This window comes from Anabrus simplex, chromosome 7 (assembly GCF_040414725.1).
Source record: "Anabrus simplex isolate iqAnaSimp1 chromosome 7, ASM4041472v1, whole genome shotgun sequence".
NCBI classification, from domain to species: domain Eukaryota; kingdom Metazoa; phylum Arthropoda; class Insecta; order Orthoptera; family Tettigoniidae; genus Anabrus; species Anabrus simplex.
Genome location: NC_090271.1, coordinates 92,766,626 through 92,786,338, shown reverse-complemented (window position 1 = coordinate 92,786,338; position 19,713 = coordinate 92,766,626). Strand labels below are relative to the sequence as shown.

General features: G+C 36.7%; 1 protein-coding gene across 11 annotated transcripts in view; it reads right to left on the bottom strand.

Annotated features, from left to right (window-relative positions):
- Ndae1 (Na[+]-driven anion exchanger 1) overlaps nucleotides 1-19,713 on the bottom strand; it is a 917,075-nt gene that overhangs the window by 119,877 nt on the left and 777,485 nt on the right. For all 11 annotated transcript variants that reach the window (XM_068228594.1, XM_068228592.1, XM_068228596.1 and 8 more), the window contains 2 exons: nucleotides 5,556-5,683; nucleotides 1,878-2,063 (listed from right to left, as the gene is read on the bottom strand). In XM_068228594.1, the coding sequence (XP_068084695.1) occupies nucleotides 1,878-2,063; nucleotides 5,556-5,683 (314 nt within the window). The remainder of the gene's footprint in view (nucleotides 1-1,877; nucleotides 2,064-5,555; nucleotides 5,684-19,713) is intronic.

Sequence of the window (19,713 nt, the reverse complement as noted above, 5' to 3'; positions counted from 1 at the left end):
ATTATTATTATTATTATTATTATTATTGCCTTAAGAGATGAGGCATATGGTTTGCAGTAATGTATGGAGGCAATGAAGATAGCTTCCTTATGAGTACTGTTTTGCTGTTCTTGTGTAAAAAAATGATGCATCTGGTGCTCAAGATTAGAAGAACTGTAAAGGATTTGAAAGGTAGGTTTTCTCAGAAGGGCCTTTAACTGTTTAAGATAGTGTGTTTGGCAGCAGGATGTATAAAGCAATTCTTGTCTAAAGTTAGAATGTAGAGGATATGAAAAATAGGCTTAATAAGAAGGTACAGTGATAAATAGACATCGGATCTTTAGGTCCCAAAAAAAAAGAACTTTTAGGTGCCCATATAGGTGGGGAAAATGTATAAAATAGCATGACGAAATTAAATATGCCTATGAAGGAATACTGTAATATAGTAGAAACACAGTAATGCACTGTGTTTATATTTTTATAATGTTATTTATTTTATGTCCCACTATCTACTTTTAAGGTTTATGGAGTGTTTATATTTTTCTTGAATAGAGCATGCAAGACATTATAATGTAGCATTTGTGTACAACAAGTTAAACCTGGTTAGATGAAATAATTAAAAGTGGCAAATACCTGATCACCTCAACAACAAATTTATTCGTACTTCATTGTCATTCTTACTGTCATTTCTGCCATAATTTTTTGCATAGTAAATCACTAGCATTTCCCATTATTGTGGAGTAAATTTATGGCTTTTGCTGTGCAAGATTAGTTTGAATGCAGAGAATGATCTTTCAACATTTGCTGAAATTACTAGACCATGCTTTCACAGTTCAGGATTAAATCCTTCTGGTAGGTCTGTGTTACATCCAGTCAAAACAGCTAACACACTTTTGAATACTGCATACCCCCAGATATCAAGCAACATGCCTACAATGTCATATTTTAACATGGTGCAAGCATTTGTTAGGCTATATCCTAAAACAAATTTTTACTGTTATGCATTCAAAGGATGTTTTAAATCAGGTACAAGTCTTAAACTTAGAAATAAGTAGTGTTTAACATTGTATATTATTTTACCAAAATTAAGGTTCTTCAGCAGCTGAAGATGGCTTATAATAAAGGCTGAAACTGGTTCTGTAAAATGTATTAAATACACTCAATATAAAATAAAAAAAGCCGGCCACGCGGTGTAGGGGTAGCGTGCCTGACTCTTACCCAGAGGCCCCGGGTTTGATTCCTGACCAGGCCAGGGATTTTTGCCTGCATCTGAGGGCTGGTTCGAGGTCCACTCAGCCTATGTGATTACAATTGAGAAGCTATCTGATGGTGAGATAGCGGCCCCAGTCTCGAAAACCAAGAATAATGGCCGAGAGGATCTGTCGTGCTCACTACATGACACCTCGTAATCTGCAGGCCTTCGCAGTGGTCGCTTGGTAGGCCATGGCCTTTCAGAGCTGTTGCACCATGGGGTTTGGTATAAAATAAAAAGTACTGATTAGGTGGGAAAACCAGCTTTATAATTACACAGTTATTGTGATCATTGGAATCATCAATATGGGGCCGATGAAGCTAATAATGTTTTCTTTAAGACATGGAGCAAAATTCTCTTCCTCACCTTGGTTTGTTTGATTTTTATTTTTTTTTTGTTTTTTTTTGCTAGTTGCTTTACATTGCACCAACACAGATAGATCTTATGGCGATGATGCAACAGGAAAGGCCTATGAATTAGAAGGAAGCGGCCGTGGCGTTAATTAAGGTACAGCCCCAGCAACCTTGGTTTCTCAACACAACGAAAGCCCAAAAGCTTATTATCATGTCTATAACATTTATTCAGTTGTTCACTTGTGTTAAGAGGTGAACATAATGAATATAAAAAATTAATAAACTATACTTACGTTCGGTCCCAACAGAATAAATATGAAACGAGTTGGGACGGGAACTTCGGTTAAGTCGCCCAAGAATGTAGCTTGACTGAGACGAATAAATGCTGACAATGGTTTCTCTAGGAAGTCAACTTCTCCAACTAAGATGTTGGATGCTTCTGCTCCAGCAGGAATTTTCCGCATGAAATGCACATTTCCCTGAAATTAAAAAAAGGAAAAGATACATAAATGTAACTAAAAGCTCACACAGTAACTAATTGTGAATACCCTATATCAGGGGCCAACAATAACTATAATTTATTAAGGATTCTTACAAACTTGGTATTTATCATGATGATGTAGACATTTACAACTGGAGAGACCACTCATCCCAAATTTTTCAGGACAGTCCTATATTTGGAGACTTCTCAAAGTATTGTGGATGGGACAGCATTTGTCCCACAGATATGTTTTTAGTTAATTACAATCATTTTTATCTTCATGTGTCTATTTTTTAAAAGGTATTTAATGTTCTATAATTGATAATAATGTGCTGTTGATGCTGCCACTAGGTTGAGAGCGTTGCTTAGCACAACAGTAGTGGGGTTTGGGATATTCATATTAATGCTTCAGTTAGTGCTGTAAAAACATACAAATGTTGTCACATGGAATATATGGCACTCAGATACCTGTGGGCAATTAGGCTGGGCAGCAGTAATTTTGGCAGGCCAAGGACCTTAACAGGTTGTATGTGCCACGGATTTGATTGGTTAATAATAATAATAATAATAATAATAATAATAATAATAATAATGGTGTGTGGCCTCTGGAGAGGCCTGGTGCAGGTCTTTTGTGTCGATGCCTGATAGACGACCTGTGCATCTGTGAGAACGGCGCCCTACTGATTAAGAATTCTAATGCTGAAGACGACACACACAACCCAGCCCCCAAACTATAGGAATTTAAAAAATGAATAAAATATCTGACTAGGTCGTGAATTGAACCCGAGACTCTTTGGACCAAAGGCTAGCATGGTAACCATTTAACCATGGAGCCGGACAAATTGTTGATCTATGCAGAAACATGTTATAGAAATTTTTACTGATGACTACATTAGAACCAAATCCAGTTTGTTGTAACTTCACAGACTACAATATTCCATGTCAGGTGTATAAACTGGTTGCCAAGAACTTGCTTACTTGCTTAATCAGAAGTATTTGGGTAATTCTTCGCTGTTAATGTTTGCTGCACACTGATATGATGAAAAACAATGAACATTTAAGAGAGTCTGGGACGAATACAAAGGAAAGAGATTCTATTAAACGTGTTTTATGAAATAAAATGGTAACCTTCTCCTTAGGAGAATGATAGAAAAAATGTGGTAAAGAAAGTTCAGCCAGCCATCTCCATACAGGCCATGAAAGCCCTTTGAGGAGTCTAAGATAATAGCTTCCACTATTCGTAGACTCAGCACTCTGCGAGATAGTGTGTTTACCGCTATGGCTGACTGTCTTTTGTCCGCATGAATTAACCTGGTACTTATTTCTGGAATAGACTGGGTGAACCTTGGGACAATGTGTACCCCCAAAATTTGGATCCACATCCTTCTGAGTCAACTGTGCTTGCCATTACCACCTCGGTTAGTCAAACCCTAAGGAATGATCAGTTTATAAAGTTAAACATAAAAGTTTGTGAAGGCCAAGAAGATTACGCAACATCATCTACATCACCTAGTAAGCTTTAATGTCGTATGTGTGCAAGTTGTGAAGCAATCGGGCAAGTTCATAGTTTTACACATCTGTTGTATTACGATCTCTCTTCTACATGCTACAGTCTTACTCCTACCTTCTGCCGCCACATTTCTCTTCGAACGCTCCGCTGCGACCTTTCACTATCTACTGCTGTACTCGCCTGCTGTCAACTACTCTGCTGGTCATGTGACTGCGACGTCATCACTCTCAAGACGGTGCGGCCTTCTCCACCTATGCCGTGCTGCCTGTGCTACATCTATGGACATGTGATTGCGACATCGTCATTTCTAGAACATGCTGGCTTTTTCTTATTTTAAACATCTAGACTTTTCCATCGTGCTTTATATACCAGGGCTCCACCTCTCACAAATGAGTCTGTCTTTGCAACAAGTGGTGGAACACCATACATCTGCGCCGTCTTATATATGGCCATTACCATCTTGGCCCAAAACCTGCTGAAAGCTTGGTGAGCAAGACCTATGAATATGTTACTTGAACTTTAGATTTTTCATTGGCCTATCTGGCCTCTTATGTACTTTGCTCTTCCCAGCTTATTCCAGTGTTAAAAGTTAAAAATGCAGAGTTCATTCTTTTTTAACTTTTTTAAACAGACTATACTCTGGACAATGAGAACTTTAACCTGGATCATTTACATTGCCTGCTTGCAACATCTATTGCTAGCTCTGCACTTGTAAAAAGTTCTTTAGTAATTAACTACCTGACGAAGAGAATCTTTTCTCACTTTTGATCCTTGTTTCCTTTCCCTCTCCCTTTCTTGCTTTTTCCTTGATCTTTACGCTGCTTTCTTCGATTGGAGTTCTTTCACTGTTAAATATATATTGCTGCAATTGTACCTCTTTCTCACCATTTGTTATTCTATTCTCGATGTACTTCAAATTCTTGATAATGTAAATGTGGCATATTTTGCTCGCCTTCTAAGCTTTTCTCTATATCTTATTGATGGGCAAATTCTTATCTGGTGTTTCCTATTTTATCGAGAGATGTTTATTTATCCACTTGTTGATTATTAAATATATTTATTTACATTGTTAATATTTGGTTCTCTCTTGTCCCTTTTTATTTCCTCTGGGGGCCTACTACCTTCTCACTGCGCGTTTGACTACTACCTTACTTATTCCTTTGTACACTGCTTTTCTGTGTCTAGTTTATCACTATCTATGTCTACTATACTTTAAATATTTATAACAGTTGATATTATGAACCGTACTTCTACACAGAATTTGAACCACAGTGATCCGACTTTTCATTTTTGGAATCCCATATACAGAGTAGGATTTTAGGAAGTGACTGCGTTAGTGAGAACTGCAGTTATGAAGAGAGACAAGAAAAGCACAAGGAAGTTTTGAAATTAACTTGTTTTCAACAGTCAATCTTGCAGAGGACATAAGAAGTGTTACAGGACAACAACTGTTATAAACAGGTCCACATTTCACTATCATTGTCCCCATAGTTTCAAGAAGTGTAATGTTTCTAAGAACACTATACAGAGTAATCTTAACATTCTGAGCTATATCAACAGGAAACTGGAATTTACAATCTATCTGAAAGGTATCATTACCTATATCACATCAACTGAATAATGTCTTCATCATCATCATCATCATCATCATCATCATCATCATCATCATCATCATCATCATCATCATCACCACCACCATCATTAATGGTGAAGTTAGAGCTCCTCACCCTCTCTTACTCTTAACCATAATATACAAATAAGATTATGATATATTACAAACAAATATGAGGAAGTTGAGAAGTAGTTCTCTTTCAATTTCCATTGAGGAATATTAAATTACTGAAGATCAGACACCAAGAGGAAATATTTGGAATACAGTATAAAGAGAGATCACAAAATTCTGTCTTAAAGCAAATCTGTTAAAACAGTAATTCATTCATATAAATCTACTATTGTGTACAACATTTAATGAGTTATTACCTTAGGCATTTCACTGTTCATATCCCCCAGAGCAGAGGAACTCAAATTACGGTTGATAGACTTGATAGATACTGAACTTTGGCTCTGTACCATCGTCGCCGTTTGCGGTGCACTTGCACTTGTGTTTCCTGTAAGGAATAACAGACTCATCACAAACAGTTTCCAAATTTATTTTATTTTAATGCACATTTTAGAAAGACAAACCATTGTCTTTCCTTTCAAGACACTTGGTTTGTAAAGTTATAACTAATAATATTTGGGCAACATTCTACTCATATCACACGAACATTTCTATTTCAAAATGTTCAGGAATAAAGTTAAAATATAATCAGATCTCGTAGGTTGAATAAATAACATATTCATCATCATCATCATCATCATCATCATTATCATCATCATTTTTAGGAATACTCAATCTTTTGTTTGTGCAATTGTTATTAATCAATGAAAATAAATTAAGGATTGTTTAAATTGCTATATTACAGGGAGGAAGACTTTTGTGAATGACTACATGAATAAAACTGACCAGGATGCTTTTAAGGACCCTATTCACTGATCAGATGTGAAGAATAACAACAAGAGCCCAGGTCTGATACAAAGATATAACTTAAGTATTAAAATATTAGGAAAATCACATATCTGTTTATTGGACACAAGTAGTGAATTCCAGAACTAAAAAATCTCTCCAGAGAAATAAACAAGCAGAGAAGACACATTGAAAACATGCTTTAGACAGGCAGAAAGATTTTCAGCAGAATAGCATGTAAAAGCAACATGAAAAAAGAGAAGAAATGCAAGTAGGAATGAGTTTCATTTTCACACAAGATGTCCATACACCAAATGTTGAATAAGTCGAGCATTCTTCAGTTTGGAAGTATGTTTCAAACAGGTTTAATCAATAGGTTAATTCTGATTTGCAAAGGTAGAATTTTTCTTCCTTTCCAATTCAAAACATGATAATGGTTCAAAAACATACAAGAATACAACATTGTCCTATAAGAGCTGGTAGATCTTCCCATTCAAGCTTCCTTAAAATGCCATCTTTGGGTTAGAATTAAATCCATAATGTAGGGTATGAAGGCCAGTTCCCACCTGAATAGGTTATTCACACTGTCAGTACTTAAAGCTTAAACTGGACATACAGCTCTAGACGAATTAAGAACTACTATTAACTTTAAGCAAGAGAATAAAATGTTATACTATTTTGCATGTGTTTACAAGATCTCTGTGATAAAATCAGCAGCAGCAGCATATAATGCAGATATATTCAACATTTGTTGATAAATTTGTTCAAGAATGAATTCAGCATTCAAGAGAATGGAACATACACGTAGTTTTTATAGTATGATACGATATATTATTCTGTCGCTGCATCTAATTATGAGGTGAGAATAATTTTAAAATCTGAGTTCTAAGAGTCATATTTATTAGATTTTCTATTGTCTTCTCTAACAAAACACAGATCTTGAAACAGTGACCCTTAAACTAACACTAAAGAAACCTTGAAATTTTGGTTCAATTTTCTGTTCATATCCTACTGTAGTTGAATGGTCAGCATGCTGGTCTTTGGACCACAGTATTCCAGGTTTGATTTGTGGCCATGTCATGGCATTTCAACTATTTGTGGTTAATTTTTACAGCTCAGGCATGGTGTAATGTTTTGCCCAATCTGCATCTTGCACAGCACACACTACAATAATATGATACAATATGCAGCTTGCTTTCCACAGCCAATGCCGTATACTGCAACTAGAGGGTCTGCCTTCCAAGGGCTTCACTAAGTTATATCAGTTACAGAGAATTATTATTTTCAACAATGTAGGTAATTCATTATTTATCTTAATAACTTTCATGACCACTAAATGACATTATAATAATCTGGGGATATCATTTTACCAGTGTCCATTAAATCTACAACCCAAAGGCTGATTGGATCTGCAAATAGCACTACTAAAGGTTATGCAGTTTATAGACATAAATTAACAATGACATTATAATAATTTGGGGATATTAGGTCGCATAATATTAATAATCAGCTGACGCATTTCGATCCTGTGACCAGGATTGTCTTCAGAGCAATAACAAAGCACATAATGGCAACTGCTTGTGATCTGTCAAAGATCAAATTGGTTTAAACTGTGCTGGAATATATATGATTCCTTGCTCCTGTGGATCAGTTTATGTTGGCCCAACATGTAGGAAGATAGCAACAAGGGTTAAAGAACATTGCAGGCACTTATGTCTTTGCCAGCCAGAGAAGTCTGCTGTGGCAGAACATGCCATACATAATAACCATCAAAACATCAAATCATTTTTGATGCAACTTTAGTCATTTATAAAGAGAAACATTTTATACCTAGAATTATTTGTGAGGCGATAGAAATTGCTAAACACCCTAATAATTTTAACAAAAGTGACGGCTATAAAATGCCGAGTAGATCATGGCTACCCTCCGTAGTTAACTCGTCAACATCCTTCTCCGTGACTCTGGAGGCCCTGGAATGAATTATATTTCTAACAGGCTCTCTCTATCTTGAGTCTAGTTACTATGGAGTGACAGTTGCTATTACATGCTTTGTTACTGCTCGGAAGACAATCGCGGTCGCAGGATCGAAACGCGAAATCTCCTTAAAAAATAAACACGGATATTTTTGTTGTCAGAAAATCCCCTTAAGGGGGAAGGGGGGTTGAAAATGGGGGAAAAGGGGTTGAACACCTTTTATACCTAAAATTATTCGCGAGGTGATAGAAATTGCTAAACACCCTAATAATTTTAACAAAAGTGACGGATATAAAATGCTAAGTAGATCATGGCCACTCTCCATAGGTAACTCGTCAACATCTCAAAAACTGAAGATGTTAGAGGTATGAACACTTGTTTTTAGAATCTTCTTTTAAAGTAAAGAAATGAGTGTTCTTTTGTCTTTGGAAAATCCACTTCAGGGAGGGGGGGAGTGAATGAATTGAAAAATTAGTTGAATTCTTTGCATGAGGATACTTATATCTCAAAAACTACAGATGTTAAAGACGTGAAAATTGGTATTTGGAATGTCCTTTAAAAATAAAGAAACATGCACTTTTGGGGAGGGGAAATCAGCTTAACAGGTAGGAGGGGGGGGGGGGAATTGAAAAAGGAGTTGAATTACATTTATGAGGATACTTATATCTCAGAAAATGAAGATGTTACAGACATGAAAATTAGTATTTGGAAACTCCTTTATAAATAAAGGAACACGCATTTGTTTTTTCGGAAAATTGATGTAAGGGGTGTGGGGTTGAAAATAAGTAAATAAGGAGTTTAAATATGTTTATGAGGATACTTTATCTTAAAAACTGAAGCTGTTACAGATGTGAAAGTTGGTATTTTGAATTTCCTTTCAAAATAAAGAAACATGTATTTTTTTGTTTTTGGAAAGTCCACTTAATGCGGGAGATGGGTGGAAAGAAGAAGAAGAAGAAGAAGAAGAAGAAGAAGAAGAAGGTCTCAAAAACTGAAGGGGTTACAGGCATACAGACATGAAAACTGGTATTTGGTATCTCCTTTTAAAATAATGAAACGTGTACTTTGTTTTCAGAAAATCCATTTAAGGGGCTAAAAGGAATTTGAAAAGCAGGTGAATTTTTAAAATCGGTCCCGGTATATCTACATTATATGTCAAAAACTTAACATGTTAGAAACAAGAAACTTGGTATTTGGAAAGTCCTTTAAAAATATAGGAACACGTACCTTTTAGTTTTCGGAGAAGGCACTTAACGGTAGGTGAAAAGAAGTGAAAAATAGTTGAATTATTTTTGATGAGGATACTTATATCTTAAAAACTGAAGATGTTACAGACGTGAAAAGTGGTGTTTGGCATCTCCTTTAAAAATAAAGGAAAACGTATTTTTGTTTTCGGAAAATACACTTAAATGGGGGTGGGGTGGGGGAAGGACTGAACAAGGGGTTGAATTCTTTTTATGGAGATACTTATGCATATCTCAAAAACTGAAGATGTTACAGATGTTGGAGTAGATATTTGGAATGTCCTTTAAAAATAAAGAAACATGTATTTATTTTTTCAACTTGAGAGAAGACTGTTTCTCACATGTACAGTTCTATGTCGCATAGACGTCTTAGCCCCAAAAGGTAATACCAAAAACATGGTTTACAAAGAATTTGTGGGGTAAATGAAACTCAATTTTTGGGCAAGTTTTTATAATTTAGGAATTTTCAGATAATGTCGTAGTACAATGCCGAGGAACGATTACTTTGATCAAATTATGAAATTCACACGAACGAAGCCGCGGGTAATTGCTAACACCCTAGAATATTTATTATATAGGCCTACATTAAAGTTTAATTAATTAAAGTTTGCTACAAACCATAATAACAATTGTATACATATAGGGTTTGCCTTTGCTGGCAAGATCTAATATTGACAGTGCACTATATCTTCTGGTATGGGCTAGAAAAAATTTGTTATTCTTGTTGATCTGTTTCCATTCTCATCCTTGGCTTTGACAATGTGAAAGTGACTTGAGGTATGAGCAATGCTATTCATTATGCAGCCAGTCCTTATTATAAATGGTGTGAAAATACTGCTCACACGTTCGGTTAGTGCGTGCATTTCAGTGGGCTTGGCAGACTGGTATGTCATAGTAACTTATAGCTTGATGAGGAAAGCAACGGGAAACTGCATCGCTCCCTATTTCCCTAGTATGCCTTTTCAGCAATGCCTAGGCCATATATGACAGTTGGTGGCAGAGCTGTTGAGGATCTGACCAGCCTTTGGTCTAAGAACTCAACAGGCATACATATAGGGTCGCCCACCTCTTTTTTCACCTTTTTCACCTGATATATAAATAGTAAGGGAAAGTGACAGGTGATTTTCAACAAGGTGAAAAACAAAAAGTTACTCATGAAATAATGTGCAGTGTGCTTTAATAAGTACCAAGGCAGTGATATTAAGTTGCTTTCTTTTTATTGGAACTGTATCCACTTCTGTCAGTTGATTGTAAGCAGCCACATTTGCAATGCAATTATTTCCACAGTCAGAATAGTACTAGCAAAAAGGAGTTTTGAATTGTGCACATCTTCAAATGTGGTGCTGTCAGACCCGTAGCTCAAGACGACTAAGGCTATGTATTACTCATAACTTGTGGTGATGTCAGTGGGGAGAGTGAACGCAAAAACACCTCCAACACATCATCCCTGCCATGTCTTCAATGTTTAGAATGCTGGTGCCACAGTTCAAACTGAATACTCCTTTTTGCCAGTGCTACATGTTTGACTGTGGAAATAATTGCATCACTGAATGTAGCTGTCTACAAACAACTATGTACAGTGGCGGCCGGTCAATACGTGCTACCGGGCTCCAGCACGTAGCTTGGAACTGTACGGAATTATTTATGTACAGTACAATTATCCTTGTGCCTTTTCTTTGTTTTGAGTATGGTATGAATTTGTGTTTGGTGAAAATCAGGACAAGATCTGTTGAACACCTAGCTCTCTTCTCCCGAGAAACTTAGTCCGTGCTCATCTGAAATGAGCTCTGGCCTGTAGCCTGAAGGAAGCAATACGCAGGCGCAGCCAAGCTTGCAACACACCCCGTAGCCGGTGGACTATACCATAAACCGGGCTCAACTTTCACTGATCCCGTCAATAGTTACTTTTTCTCCCGCAAGGGGGGTAGAACTGCACGATGTTTCCTGCTACCCTGATGTTGAACGTGGTAAGTGGTTAGCGATTCTGCCACTAGAGATTAGTATCGCCTGGGATTGAAAGCAACGTCAGTCTCGAAAGTAAAGCGTAAGTGGAGGCAATCTATCGCAATGATAATGTTGTTATTAAGGAAACCAACCAATGCTTATTATTAAGATTCCTTTTGGAATCAAAAATAAGGAATTCGTTGGTGAGTCAAAGAATATTTGACTGGCCCTAAATGTTTTCCTGCATTACAATGTAATTTTGTTCTTGTTTGTTCTGAGTTATAAATTGTGAGAAAAGCTTTATTATTATTATTATTATTATTATTATTATTATTATTATTATTATTATTATTATTATTATTATTATTATTATTATTATTATTATTATTATTAACAAGTTTGAAGTATGTTGGTCATCATGGCAATATGCAGACTTAAAGAAAGCTTATTCAGTCGTTTTCTTGTAGCACGTAGGCTGAATTTTTCACGAGCCGCCACTGACTATGTATGTAACAGAAATGGACATAATTCAATACATCTTCTTTTAAAGCAACTGGGTAGAGCAGAATTGGCATTTATTAAAGCAAGAAATACACATTACATGTTCCTTCATGAACAGCTTATTGTTATTAACTGAGATGAAAACACCTTTCGCCATCTTCAACTAGCTGCAAGATATTTGAGATGAAAAAATGTATGTAGGCTACTTTGTATATGTACAGACTGTATTTGTACCACCACCACCTCTCTATGGCACAATAGCCCTGAAGTGCCGTGGCCTACCAAGCGACTGCTGCTCATCCTGAAGGCCTGCAGATTACAAGGTGTTGTGTGGTCGGCACGACAAATCCTCTCGGCCATTATTCTTGGCTTTATAGTCCAGTGCTGCTATCTCACCGTCAGATAGCTCCTCACCTGTAGTCACATAGGCTGAGTGGACCTTGAACCACCCCTCAGACCCAGGTAAAAATCCCTGACATGGCCGAGAATCAAACCTGGGGCCTCCAGGTACGAGGTACGCATGCTACCCTTACACTGCGGGGTTGGCACACACTTGTAACACCATCCATTATATCAACAGAATTCACTGCATATATTTTATGCATACAGATAATGAATATAAACTTTGGAACATTTTAATTCTGAACACAGACCAAGGTATATTTTAGAACACAGTTCTACATTACAGTCCTATGTTGTATGTCCGGCGCTCCCTTCTCGCTCCGTCAGCCAGCTGCACGCGCGCCTGTGTATCATTCTGCTAGCTTCGACGCGCAGCCCTCAGTGCGCGTGCCTGACCATCGAGTGTACTATAAATAGGAGCTCCCTGCCTGCTCACTTGCCCACTTGCCCCGGTGTCCAGCTCCAGAATACACCCTACGTCGAGCACGGAGGCTACTCCTCTTGAAAATGTGCTTCGACCAGGTGGACTGAATTTCTGGCAGTACGAGGTCTCACCTCTGGTCACCGCTCCCTTACCTGTTTCCGCTGCCTATGTTCCGTAATTCTTTTACAAGCCATTTTCATTCCCTAATTTATGCAAGCTCCCTTAGTTTCGCTAGGTGGAATTTCTTCAATCAGTTGAACTTGCTTTTTAGGAATTCAGGCACTTCAACAAACAAGGACTCTCAAAGACATTTATGTTAGTGTGCCAGATAGTTCTCGACTATCAACGTGTCAATTCACAAAGACTATCTTTTCAAGATAGAAGTGTATATAAAGACTGTAAACCTGTACATATTGTATAAAGACAGACTTTTCTCAAGATTCAATATTCCTTTTTGCTTCAAAATAAATTTCAGTTATTTATGTAAATATCATAAAGTGAAGCAATAAAAGTTGTGTTTTGTAAACTTCAACCTTGGTTACAACATCCTACATTCAGGTATTTTATCAGCCATAATCTGAGGAAATATAACAATGTAAGGAATTTAATTCTGCAGCTACACTAACATTGCAAAAGCTGTAAGAAAAGATGTTTAAAAGACCAGATAAAGTGAAGACCATACAAAGAAGAAAATAAGATAATTAATAACAAGAAATAAAGGAACTGAACTAAAGTGGTGGAAATAATATTCAAAAGACAGTTCTCTTTCAGGGGATGACCTATATAATAGATTCCACAAGAAAATACTGGATATTTAGAAACTGTTTTGAAAGAATTATGGATGAAAATAATAATACGACAAATACAAATTTTTGAAATGCAGCCTCATCTCAAGAGATGAAACTGCTGCAGATAAACTAAGATCAGCAATGAAGACAACTCCATTTAGCATTCCAGTGGCTTAAAATCTCCAGATTTATTCAGATTTATTTTCCTTGAATGTGCAAGTTATCAAAAATCAATAGTGCAGTTGAGCAAAAGCAAGTTATGTAATACTTAAAATACCTGATATATAAAACACTGATAAGTTTGGTGAATAAATATGTTTTGATGTTTATTTTGTAACATGATCTCATAACATATGATTATTATATGTGTCACTGTGGCACAAAACCATACAGTCATGGAAAGGATAATTTGGAAACAATATTCATTTTTCAGACTGGAATTTGAAAAATATCATAATTTTTGGATTTGAGATTGCATATATAACCATCAAAAGAATCACTATTAGTATGAATTATTTTTAGAACAAACAAGTATAGAAACTTTACAACTATTATAGAAATTATTAATATACCCTGTATTTTTTTTTTTTTTCAATCTGCTTACATCGCACCGACACACATAGGTCTTATGGCGATGATGGGACAGGAAAGGCCTAGGAATGGGAAGGAAGTGACCCTGGCCTTAATTACGGTACAGCCCCAGCTAAAAATAATTTTTTAAACTATATACAGGCAACAAAGGTGGAAGGTAAAAGGTTCCCCTCAACCATAATTTTGGCACCAAATGAGATAGAGTGGTTAGTTCTTTTACCCCAACAAAATTAATCTAATACTTGCTTTCATAATAAAACTTTTGCAGCCAGAGTTAATGCTGTTGTCCGTAGTTCTCTGTTATTAATCCGCCTTGGCAAAGCCTTCTGGAAGGATTGCAAAACATCGGCCACTCATCAACCCACGACATGGCACAACAGCACGAAGTACCACAGGAAACAACTTAATACTTGTTTTTGGTGTAGGCTAACTGAACTAACTACCGGGTCATGTGTCTCTCTAGAAGTAGAAATCTTACTTCTAAAATTTCTAAAGGAGAACTGAACCCATGTCCTTCTGAGTGAACTAAGCATGCCTTTACCCCCTTGGCTAGCTGGATCTCATAATACTACAAGTGGTTTTCGATGAATGTATTTTTACTGTAAGTGTCTAACTTGTTGGCTGAATGGTCGGTGTTGAGGCCTTCGGTTCAGAGGTTACCAGGTTTGATTCCCAGCCAGGTCAGGGATTTTAATCACATCTGATTCAATCTTCTGGCTCAGGGATGGGTTGTTTGTGTTTATCCCAACACTTTCCTCTTTATATTCAGACAACACACCACCCTATCAACCACTACAGAAACATACAATAGTGATTACTAGGGCCCGGATTTTTAGGTTCTTAAAAACAACGTTTTAGTTTTTTAATAGCTCAAAATAGTTTTTTTTAGTTTTTTATCCTCCTGAAATAGTTTTAATGATCATTTCAATCATTACAAAAGTTATACTATTCATTCAAACTTTTTTTTGTAGTCACTTAAGTGCGGCCAGTATCCAGTAATCGGGAGATAGTGGGTTCGAACCCCACTGTCGGCAGCCCTGAAGATAGTTTTCCGAGCTTTCCCATTTTCACACCAGGCAAATGCTGGGGCTGTACCTTAATTAAGGCCACAGCCGCTTCCTTCCCAGTCCTAGCCTTTTCCTGTCCCATCGTCGACATAAGACCTATCTGTGTCATTGCGACGTAAAGCAAATGATGACTTGCCTTTAGGCATCGCTACTTCTGAGATGCGCAAGCTTCTTAAACTGCCTTTAATAATAACTTGATTTATAGGGAAAATTAATTTTAGTGTGTCGCATAATAGTGTGTATAGAGCTAAACAGTTGTAGCTGGCGGTAGTCGACCGTACACAATGAGAGATGCACTGAAGCTGTCAAGTTAGGCGGGCTTGTACCTGCTAGATACAAGTCAGTGAACGCCAGGGGGTTGTCTCTTGATTTGTGCTGTACCCTAGTGGAATAGTATCGTATCACGTTGTTTCGCTCTCACTAGTTATACTTACAAACCACTTCCAGTTCCAAACCATGAAGTCATTTCAAAAAGTCGTGCATAATGTTTATTTTAAAAAAAAAATCATTCAATTTCATTAATATTTGGTACTTCTATTTCAAAATAACGTAATACTGTCTTGAATAGCCCATTTAGTTTTTTTAAGGTTTTAACGTCTTATTTAGTTATTTTTAGGTTTTATAAGATTCGAGTAATTTACTCCAATGGTAATGAAATGGATAAGTAAGTTAAAATACTACAGTTAGCTAGCAAGGAATAAAATAGTTTAAAACCTAAAAATCCTGGCCCTAGTGATTACATCCCTCCACACAGGGTTGGCATCAGGAAGGGCATCTGACTGTAATAGGGCCAAATCAACATGTGCTCACAGTTCACAACCGCAACTCCACAGATGTGGGAAAATGTAGTGGAAGGATAAGAAGAAGAAGAAGAAGAAGACAAATAAGACGAAGAAGAAGAAGAAGAAGTATTTTTACTGTACGTGGAGAGACCATACAGTCAGTCACTAATGTTGTTGATCTGCCATTAAAAATACTAAACAAAACTGCAGCTAGATGCAAAAATGTCTTTTGATACAGAATACATCCATAGTTTCAGAACAATAACTTAACTGTGCCAGCAAGTATTACAAAAACCATAGAAGTTTTCAAAACAAAATAATTTCTAGATGATATGTGCAACATCAACGTTCATTATCTCATTTATAAGGAGGAGGACCGGAGTATCTAGAAACAAGAGTCTGATGTCCGTATGACGTTACTAGGTGATGCATCCCGAGGTACTAAAATCATCATTCTATGTGGATAAATGTAGCTATGGCCGCTAGTGTGGTAGCACCTTGTGTTAGGTGGTATAAATTTCTATCAGAAATTTCTACAAGCATTTGTTGAAAACACATCAAACAGTGAACAGAAATGTCATGACATTGGAAAATAAATGGCTTCAAAATTACTGAAAAGGCATTTGAGAAAATAAAGCGGCTTGTCAGAATTCCATAAAGTTCAAAATCACCAATGTCATGCGTTAAAAGGCTTAACAGGAGCATCTCAAATTTAAGGCGGCCGAGCATTGTGAGGCAAGTTCCACGTGGCTGGAGTCCCAGCAGAGCCCATCTTCTGCCCCAGTGTTGGAAAATGATTCGGACTAGTGGTCTTGAAGATGTATAAATATAGTGAGAATTAGGAAATAAAACATTAACAATAAAATTTCAAACCCATACTGACTAGGTATTTTGTTTCAACAATACCTATCCTGTAGTATGTATTTTGTCAAAACTTGCAGCTGTGACCTTGATACAGTCCCGTTTGAATAATTTATATTTACAAAATTCCTGGGGTCCTCCTTGCAAACTGAAAATGCAGGTCAAGGATGCCATTAATAGATGAAATAGACATCAATGCATCAATTTCTTTCAGTCATTTACAAACCACCACAGGAACTTACGGTATGGTTTTGCTCACAGTGATACATATTATAATAAACATTTCCTACTTATCATTACTCATTTTGAAGTTCAAAATAGAATACATCACACGGTAATTTAGTAATCACAAAGACATTTTTTTTTTACAATTGTGGACATTTGGTTTCTTCAATTATTTTTCAAGGGTAGAAATCTAATTATTTTCCATTTTGGTCCCTACATGCAAGAAATGGATGAAACATGCCAACAACAACAACAGAAAATGGTGTACATTGTCTTTCATCAATAATACATTATTTTGTTCCTGAATATTAGTAACAGAGAAAACAAATTTTGACAATACTTACTTTGATATAAATAAAACCATTCCCTGTCTAACATCTAAACATTTAATAAGAAAATATGCAATGCTGTTATTAAAACAACCAGTTTCCTACCTTACCTCAAACTAGATCACCCTAAGAAACAAACAGGAATTGCAATTCAATTCATTCCACACAAACCACGAACATGCAATTACAAAATTAGGAAAAAAATTACCAATACATGATGGCAAATAAAAAGTTAATTAAAATACACCACCACTCGGCTACAAGTATGATACTAACACTGAACACTTTACTCAGCAGATACGGAGCTTGCACTATACGAACCAAAAATAAATCATACGCAAACTCAACAGGATCATGTTGCTTGAGTAAACTGTCCATTTATACACACCAATTGAAGTGTATGTCTGTGTAGTGTTCAAAAAGCAGAAGATTGATAAGAAGGCAACAACTAGTCCTGCTTCTTTCACATTCTAAAAGTTACTGCAGCTCAGAATGCATTTAAAATCACTGGTGTTAAAATGCAATACATTTTAAGAAACAACAGTTTAAAATTACAGTAATATATCAGTTGGTGACTTTGTGATAGTACATATATCACACCCTCGCACTGTATTTAGAAGTGAGAGATATTATTGTCAGTATTCGATTTATTATTATTATTATTATTATTATTATTATTATTATTATTATTATTATTATTATTATTATTATTATTATTATTATTATTTCATTTGTATATTTTATTCTTAATACCTTATGCTGGAAGTTCTCCATATGTGGTATGAGCAATTTGTTTTGTACAACGGCTGGGAAAATTATTGTTATCTTAACTCAGGAAATTTGTATGACTCATGCGGACATTCCAGTGTCTGATCAGGTGGACTTGTTGGTGATGTAGTCGGATATCTTTGATGAGTCACGTGAAACACCCCAGAGTCCATTGATGGTGTTAATGTCTTGGTATCTGAGAGAGGTTCAGGGTGTGGTCTTGACAAGAGGTTCTACTCATGACTGACTGGTCAGGATACATCTTGACGTATCATGTGAGAGGAAGGGGGAAGCAGAGGTCTATATATGCATGTGATCAAACGGCAAGAAGGAGACACATGATACATGAGTGAAACTTCACAATACACACGGGAATGAACTTCTAAACACACTGGACTGGACTTCAAACGTTTGTGGAACGTGGCTGTTATTATGTTTGTGGAATGTGGTTGATCTACAAACTGTGGAATGCCAGCACTTCCTGCAGTTGCTGAGAGTTGAGCTCCGAGATAGTAGGGTGTTCAATGAAGCTACTGCGTACTGTATGTCATAATGTATAGTGCTGTAATGTATGTGAAATATTTGTTACGTGAACATGTCTATCTGCACAATACTTACATTAGATGCAGAAAATCATGCACTAGGACAAGACAAAAGTTTTGAGCAAAATTTCTAGGGAGACTCATTCCTATCGATCGGACAATAAAACAACTGGCCAAGAGATTCAAACGTACAGGTTCAGTAAACAATAAAAATAGACGTAAAGGTTCTCCTTACTGAAGCGTGTTTGGTACAAGGATCATAAGTAAAAATCTGTGGCCCCCTCGTAATCCAGATCTAACAGCATGTGATTTTTATTTGTGGGGAATGTCAAAAAATGTAGTTTACGGGAACAACCTTCACACACTAGATGAATTTAGAGACAATATAAGAGCTGCAATTGGATCCATCAGTGCTGAAGAACTTGGTAGAGTAACAGAAAACTTCATTAGGAGATGCCCATTACGTTTGGCAGCGCATGGGGAACATTTTCAGCATAAACTGTAAAAATGGTGAGTAAAATGCATGATGATGTTTCTTTTTGCTAGGGGCTTTACGTTGCACTGACACAGATAGGTCTTATGGCGACGATGGGATAGGAAAGGCCTAGGAGTTGGAAGGAAGTGGCCATGGCCTTAATTAAGGTACAGCCCCAGCATTTGCCTGGTGTGAAAATGGGAAACCACGGAAAACCATCTTCAGGGCTGCCGATAGTGGGATTCGAACCTAGTATCTCCCAGATGCAAGCTCACAGCGGCGCGCCTCTACACGCATGGCCAACTCGTGATGATGGTTTTGAGCATAAACTGTAAACATGGTGAAAATGCATGATAACGATTTTGAGCACCATATTATGCCGTACATACACACGCGCGGTAGCTGGCAACTGAACCATCACTGGCAGCCAAGTTTGAGTGTGAAAGGCCTTACCAAGCATAAATAAAGACCCTGTATATGTGCATTGTTCAATGGAGTAACTGTAAATGGTGGCTTAGTTCTCGCTTTTGTATTCTCACTGTTTTTATTGTTATTGTAAATATGGAGTCTTCCAGCAATATTTTGTGTGTGTGTATTATATGTATATTTTGATGTATTGATGAGGTGCTCATGCACGGATTTTATTGAAAATATACCTAGTTATTTTAGAATCAGTGGAGTTATTGATGAACCTACGTGCAGTTCCTACCTATTT